Raw genomic sequence first — 8418 nt, 5'->3', positions numbered from 1 at the left:
TTTAGCATCAATTCATAGATTATCAGGTCCAGTAACTGATACTGGAAGGCAAGTGTTAGCATGCATCTGCCTGTCATAGCTTTAAGACTCATGATTTTAAACACAGCCTAGTAGCGTATGCACGTGCTGAAGACTCACACATGATGAACTTGCACTTATCAGAACTGAGCCAATGCTGACCATTTACTCCATCTGAAAAACTAAGTTGTCCAGCAAATATGACATAGAACAATTTCATACAACATTATACCACAGTAAAAAATGCACAAATAAGCTGACAAAACCCAGAAGAGCTGCTAGAAAAATCTAAACGGTAGAAAATAAGCACTTTCTATATAAATCTCACTTTCTTTTTGTATTTGCTATACCCACACTGGTCTCTCTTTTATTACATTTCTGTACAAAACTGGTATTGGCTCTGTTCTCAGTTAAAGCTCTCACCTCCATACAATTTGCAATTGCATCCAAACTTTCTGCCATCAATATTCAAGATGATTAACTTGCATTTCATTTCCATGATTGTGGCAGCACTTAATTAACAAAGTGCCTACCTATATGTATTTATATAGATATACATGTATATATACACACATACATACATACACATGACAAATACTGTTGCAGTTATCCTCTCTTCCAGTGTTTGGAGTGACAGTCATCTTAGAAGGTGAAGGCATACACCACTCCCACAACCACAATATTTCCAATTGTTGCTATTATTGCAATCCATAACAATATGGCATCATTTGAAGAACGGGGTGTCTCTTCTGGTGGATTCTGTGTGGAAGAAGCCGCATGGACGTTGGCTGATGAGTTAAACAGGGAGTACTCTGTACTAAAGTCCTCATTGGGTGAGTCCATAAAGGCTCCTCCCATAACGGGAAGCTGTGAAGAAAGATATGGCAAAATTAGATCAAAGACCAATAGTGGTATCTGCTTTGTCCCAAAGTCATTACAAAAGACTAGCCACTAGTAAACCTGCAAAACTAATGAGATTTCATGCACATGGTGCTAACCTGTCAGGAATACCACAGACACATATAGAATCAATATTATGGCAGGAAACCGATGTATATTACATGGAATATACGTAAGAGCTGGCATATGGGCTCCAAGTCAACCTAAGCAATTATACGCATTTAGAAAGAAGAGATACAGCTATCCACAAAGCACTCACATACCAAAATGTAAGTTTACAGCAAAGTGATTGTTTTGAGACTACCAACAATGGAATCGTACTGCACAAAGGCACCAAGCAAGCACAGCAAGGATGTGATACAGGGAATTTGTTCTGCCTTTATGTATGGCTCAGGAGTGAACCCTTGATTCATCTAGAGGTCATGCAAAAACATGAATTGCAAAAGTTGCTACTGTAAAACAGGTGGAGTGTACTAAGTGCTCTAACTTCACTTGCAAAACACACCATTGCAACAATGCAGGATTTATAAATCTATACAATGGAAAAACTTTAAATTGGATTTTGAAAGGCGCCATAGCAATGAAGTGGCAACTCTCCCATGCCAAACTTCTACTGGGAAGGATAAAGTTTCTTTAGTGCTCTTAGTGGATTCCTCAGTGGTATGAGGAAAAGTTCTCAGTAAGATAGCAGTTATTCAATACAGGAATATGGCAAAATTAAAGAAAAAAGGAATTATTTAACATTGTCCTTATACTGGTTTTAGTTGTCTTCCCAACTTCATCCTAGATCACAACACAAATTCTTCATGATGCAACAACTGTTTTACCCTCTACATAGAGGTACAAAACACATCCTTCTGGAAATGCATGGATTCCTCATTCGGGCAAGAGAAGGATACCTAATGCGCTACTAAGACCATCTACTACTAAAATAAAGTTCACACAAAAGGTTTTGCTTCCATCCTTGTTCCTTGTATGTTTGGGAACGCAGGTCTGGAAGAGTCTTCCCTGGCTCACTGAGTGCAGACTCCGCAGTCTCATGCAAGTAGAGGATATTGTTTCAGAAAAAGCTGCAGAACATCTGCTTCACATATCTATAAATGCTCAGGACACACCCTTCTGAATATCCTGTAAAAAGCCAAAGAGCTGCTCAGCAACCTCAGAGACCGCAACTGTTATATACTGCAGGAAGAGCACAAGCAGTGTGGGTATCGTAAAGCCCCAAGTCTCTGCCATATTCAGTAACTAAAACTCCCAGACCATTGTAGTAGGTAGGGTAGGCAGGCAGACCAAACCCATGGCATTACTGGCAAAAAGAAAGCAAAAAACCCACAAAAAAACAGAGCCCTATGTCCAAATCTCTCTGTCAGCCTGACCAGAAGCGAAAAATTCCATCATGGCATTGATGACTGGTTTGATCTTGAGCAATGAGTAAAACCTAGACATGAGTGCATCCTACCTACACTCTCCTTTTGAATCTCACAGAACTCCAGTGCCTCAAGGAAAGCTGAAAAAAGTCTGGGAATATTGTCCTTAAGAAATACTCTTGCTGCAACACCAACCAACCTTTCTTTCCCCACAGTGGCTTCCATGCTGCTGCTGTCACCTTCCAACCTTTAGACTCAATTACAATCTCCTGTTTTACACCCCACTTTCAAATGCTTTTTGTTTTTTTCCTTTATTATTCTTCGCCTTTCTCTATAGGGCTTTCTTCTACAGATGAAACCCTCTGGCTCAGTAGCAATAAAATAAAAATCCTTCCTGCTTATAGTAGTAGTAGTACTATCACAACTAGCAGCAGCACAGCACTGCTGAAGTCACCATGTCCTACGAATAACAGAGGAACCAACCTTGTCTTTGCTCAGCCACATCACAGAATGCTGCTATACCACCAGCATTAAATTACCATGGCCAATACTCGCCGGACTGGTAAATCAGTCTCTTTCAACACCTTGTCCTTCAACTCCCACATCACATTTTGACTCTCCCAGTAACCTCTCCCTTTGGTAGCAAACTACACCCCCCACCTCTCTGTGTGCAGCTGTGCTATGGAGGCTGCTAAACAGGACAGGATTTGAGGGTAAGTCACCGCTCCTCTCCACAGTGGTGGCTCTAAGCTACAAATTGGAGAGAAGAATTTTAGAAGCCTGAGAATAAAGTACCTTTTTTTGCTTACTATCCATAACATTTTACAAAGCTATAAAAGACAGACTCTCTTTCAAAGCTAACTGCTGAACAAATTTCATCTGTACTAGAAAACATCATGTCGCATTCAAAATGAAACAAGAGAATGCTGAAAGACCACAATGGATATGTCATACTACCTAATCCACATTAAATAAAATTATCTTTGAGATCAAATGTGATAAAACAAAAGCAGTTTGCAAGAAACCAAGCAGGAAATTGCAAAAGTCAAGTTTGATACATTCCCCCTGCATCAAAGATTTTTGCTGCCAGTTCCAACACAGAGTGTGTCTTAAGGAGAGCAAAAGTTTCTGTTTCACAACAAGCCCAGACGGATGTTTTGAATTCAATTCCACTGGCCTTTTTTATGTCTTGGGATTTCATAAGGAAAACATTGCGCAGTTTAATCAGGATTTCTTTTTCTATAGAGATTCCCATAAAAGGCAATTCTGACTTCAAACACAAAAAGTGTATTTATGCAGTGATGCTGCCTTTAACAGCTATGGAGACACTAGTTAAAGATCTTCACAGCAAATGATGGGCATACATTTACCATACTGGCAGCAAAATGCTCAATATGAGGGGCTTCCTTAGCAAACCATTTTAAGGGTATCAGCATTTATGATGGTCAATTCTGCAAAATCTTTCAGCTGGAAGAACCATCAGAAATACACAGGTACACAGTGGGAGGTCATGAGCACCGTTTTGGTGAGTGATACCTGGTTTTTGGGCCACACATTCTGTGCCCTCAATGAGTTGTTTGAAGTGACGAGCTTCCACCCTGTTAGTCCACCTGGCGCAGTCACAGAGGCAGGGAGCGTTCGTGTAGCAGCACAGCTACGCACCACACCGCAGATGATGCCAGATCTGAATCTCCTTGTACCGTCTAAGGCTCAAACAAGCTGTTTGCACCATCTGAGGTGAAGACATGGTGAAACAGCTCATCTGAATCTCTGAAAGGCTTGCCGTGACCTGATACAAAGCACTGACTTTCAGCACCTGGCACAGGCTCTTTCTGTAAAATTGAATTTCACTTTTTCTGTTTGTAGGTCAGTAGCACTTCACCGCAGATCTGGAAATAAACCTTACTGCCAATTTCCCGTTTGCAGAGATTGTCTCTTACTAAATGCATATTCCCTGCCTTCCCACTGCTAAAATGGGCTCACATAAGAGCACAGGAATGGCCATATGGTGTCAATCAGAAAGTCCATCTCCCTTGTGTTTTAGCTCCAACAGTGGCCATAAATGGATGCTTGGGAAAGAGTAAGAGCACAACAGGACAACCATGTCTGATACCACCCCCTTAACAACTCACAGCCTCCAACTGTTTTCAGCTTGGGAAGTTCATAAGCCAGATGCTATTGCTATGGATTTAATAACTCGCAAAGAATTTTGCTACCATGAACTTGTCCAGCCACCACCTGAGCTCATCTAAATCTGAGCATCCTTCTCAGTCTGACCTCTTACTGCCACTTAACAGTAAGGGTTGCCCTGTGATTCAAGTGACATAAATCATCCTTGGGAGATATGCCCGCCTCTCCACTGGAGAAAGGGAAGCACAGATGATTAATATCAACTGGCAATATATCTTTTCGGTAGACTAACTTCAGTGAGATTAATCTCATCTTCAGTCTTGATGTCTTTGTCCTCCTAAAAGGTACAGTATCTTCCCTCCGCGGTCTTATTTGAGATATTACATTAAAGGCTGTGAGACATCTGGACCCGACACTAATGGGAGTTGTGAAGTGCCTGTGATAAACAGTAGGCTAAGGATAGAAAGCCTGCAATGCTTTCTGTGCTTGCTCTATTTGTCTGTCTGTACCTCTACAAAGCAAATATACGCCAGTTTACATCAGCCAAAATCTTCACCCATGTCACCGCCATTACAGTGACCTGCAGCCTGTTTTAGCCTCACAGTCTTTTTATAGCTCAGGCAAAGTTGCGCAGAGCCTGTGCCACCCTCCCCAAGAGTGCTGGGCGAGGAGGCCAGAGAAAAGGGTTAACTGGGAAATGCGACACTGAGGGACATGGCAGGAGCAGATGGCGAGGGGGAATGCTGTAGCACTGTTAGGAAATGAAATTCTTTTCCTAGTGACTCTGTCAATATTGTTAAGTAGCGCTAATGGTACATCACTTGCTAAATGGCTTCTGGGACTGGTGAAGAAAGAATTTAAATCATTAAATAGCAACAGGCAGAAATCCAAACACCAAAATGTCAAGTGGTAATGAGAACACCCACTGCGCTGAATACCTCCTACTGACATCCAAGGGATGCTTTAGGATCACGAGGAGGAGGACAAGGCTCTTGAACAGTTCAGTGATACACTCTCCAGTCAGCAGAAAAATCCTATTTTATAACCAAAATGATTCACATGAAGGAAAAACGTGTCAGGTACTAGTCACTGATACTCTAAAAATGATAGCTTTCTTAAGTAGCATCACATAAAATCCATCACTTAGCAATAACACTGCTCCGTTTCTTTGAGAATCAGGCGTCCGTCATTTTTTCATTGTCAGCTAGAGAATTGTAACAGTTCCTGCCACCTTATTGGGAACCCAGGCTTGGCACAGAGATTTGAAAGCACAGTTGAATTTCTAGTAGCCGTTTTCCAGAGATGAGGAAACCTCAGCAGTGGCTTTAAACAGATGTGCTGTATCTTGGTCCTGGCTTCACCACATACCTCTCTGGGAATGGGATGCTGAGAGGTGAAATGTCACCCCCAGCTCAGATGTTGTTTTGTAAAATCCCTGTTGTTACTTCAGAATATCTAATTTTTCAGGGTTTCCTTTAGGTTGAATTTTAGATAGCATATTTTTAAATGATGGCATAATCTGAATACATAATGTGAAATTAATATTTCCTCCTGCCTTGGCAGCGTGTGATTGCTGCAGTCCGTATTTGTGCCTGAAAACCTTCTAGCTGCAACCACAAATCAATCCAACACAGTTGCCAAAGTTGGCAGCAATACACAGGTTTGCAAAAGCATCATAACCACATTTTAATTCTTAAGCCCTTTTTAAAGAAACGTTTTGCCCTAAAGAGATACCACACATGACCAATACTCTCCCCACACTACGTCTCGTGTCTCACAGAAACATGCATATATATATATATATTTTCTCCTCATCTAAAGCATGTACTACCATATAAATGAAGACAACCTTACTACTGTTGATTTACTGGTAAAATCTGAAGAAGCAAGTTCTTCTGTGCACTGTTTGCCAGAATATCACCCTACTACTTACAACATGAGGATTGGGTACACAGTGACAATCAGGACAGTTATTCCATGTTCACTGCAAGTGGATTAGTTAAATACATAAACCCCACACACAACCAGAATTAAAGGGCACCTAAGGCAACCTAATTTAATTAACTAGGTCTAATTCTGAAGGGGAAGGATCCATGCAAATGCTTTATGCAGTTAACTTCAAATTCTTATTTTAATTAAATTCAGATCCCTGCTTCACCCTGAAATCACAGTCTCAGGTTGACAAGCTTAGGAAAAACAGCTGCTTATTTTCAAAATACAGTTGTCAAAATGCTCACCCTACCAGTGGCAATGGAAAATTTTCACTGTAATTTGGAAGCATCAGGATTTCACCTGTTATTTTTAAGCTTGTTAAAACCTCTCTATCCTATCCTACATCAATCTCCGCTTTTCTTCCAATTCATGATATTCCTAAGACTGGTGTATTACTTCCGCCGCTGCTTTCCTGATTTATGCTAGGCTAGATGTAATGTCTTTGTCCTTTTAGATGAGATCACTGTCAAAAGCTGTTCCCTATCAGCAGTACCTCAGAAGCTGGAGGTGTGAGTTTCAGCCTTGCTGTTGAATCACCCTAAGAGTCGCCTGGACCAACAGGTGTCCGGATATTCAGGAAGGAGCATCCAAAGGTGACCAGAGCTGCAGCAGACACTTCAATTCTGAGTTTGCTCTTGGCTGTACAGCAAACCAAGGCCTTTGTCCCTAAGCACAGCTACCCAAGCACCTTACATAAGAACATGCCTTGTGCAGACTGACGCACCTCTCTCTGGAAAGTTATTCTGCTAAATCAGCTGCAAGAAACAGTGTAAATAACTGGTATGAAAGTAAGTGGCTTTATCCTCATTATTTCACTCATATTTCTGCATAGTTAGGATTCAAGATACCTTAGTGATAAACATGCTGTGATTCCATGCCCACAATTTACATCTGCCTAGTGCCTCCTTGAAATAGCTTTTATTATTTCAAAGAACCCTACTGCTTTTAAACTATTATTCTCAACCAACTGCTGATGGATTTCATCTTCCAAGTGTGGAAGACTGAGAACAAACAAAAGCCTTTTTATTGCTGATAAGTGATAAGTCTCAAATGGAAACAGAGGAGGAGTTTCTCATCCTACCCCTGGTCCCAAGAATTCCTCCTCTCTTTCCAGCCAATGCTAGCAATGCTGCATCAAAGAAAAGAGCAAGCTTTGCCAGTGTTGAACAGAAATGCAAACAACCTGTATGAAGAAGTGGCAATTTTAAGTCACATATAATTTAAATTGTGAATCTGTATACTCTAAATTGGAGGTGGTGGTGAACATCAGAAAAGCGTGCAGGGCAATCAAGCAGACGTGCTTTAAACTATCTGGATGTGCCAGGAACAGCCATTCAAGCAGCAGCACTAGCTGACCTTCCACATAACTAATACAACTGAGGTTAGGATCCTATTGTGGACACCACGCTGGGGAAGTAGAAGATGCCTGGGTCCCATTTACATACAGTTATAATCTTCATGCTTCCAGGAGCACATGGTTAAAAGAAAAAATACAAACAGGAGGAACCAGAAAGGTGAGTATTTATCAATATGGAAAAACTCAGTAGGAGGCTATAAAACTAACCATCAGTGTTATCATAAGTAGGAGCTATTCAAATCTGTTTACAATTTCCAAAACTGGCAAAACAGAGGACCTTTTCACCCCATGTGTAGTCACACTGGGGAAATCAGAGAGAACAGGAATTCCTTTAGAGATAAGAGCAACCTGCAGAGCTGTATCCCCTTAATATTAAACATGATTCTGGAAGGACTTCAAACACCAGGCTTCTGAGTTTAAACTCTTTAACCATATGTGAGAAAAAGAGGTGCTGATTATCCCACCTATTGGAGGGTTTCTTGCACGACCTTCTGAAATTTTTTGCACTGGTAACTTCAAAGCTGAACTACTGGATTTAACTGGACTTAACACGGTGTCCTGCTCTGATCCAGGCTGGCAATTCTTTTTTGTTGTCAAGTTTCTCTATTGAAAAAAAGAAAAAGAAAAAAGAAAAAGAACAATCTCGAGGAAAAG

At 41.0% G+C, this 8418-nt stretch overlaps 1 protein-coding gene across 1 annotated transcript; it reads right to left on the bottom strand.

Moving 5' to 3' along the window:
* Positions 1-660: 660 nt before the first annotated feature.
* Positions 661-2890, bottom strand: C6H14orf132 (chromosome 6 C14orf132 homolog). The gene is made up of 2 exons (XM_009488404.2): positions 2825-2890; positions 661-969 (listed from the first exon to the last, which is right to left on the bottom strand). Exons 1-2 carry the CDS (start codon positions 2888-2890, stop codon positions 661-663), a joined length of 375 nt encoding a protein of 124 aa, XP_009486679.2.
* Positions 2891-8418: the final 5528 nt, after the last annotated feature.

This window comes from Pelecanus crispus, chromosome 6 (genome assembly GCF_030463565.1).
Source record: "Pelecanus crispus isolate bPelCri1 chromosome 6, bPelCri1.pri, whole genome shotgun sequence".
Taxonomy (NCBI): Eukaryota; Metazoa; Chordata; class Aves; order Pelecaniformes; family Pelecanidae; genus Pelecanus; species Pelecanus crispus.
Note: the sequence above shows the minus strand (reverse complement) of the source record. Positions and strands in the feature narration are given on the sequence as shown.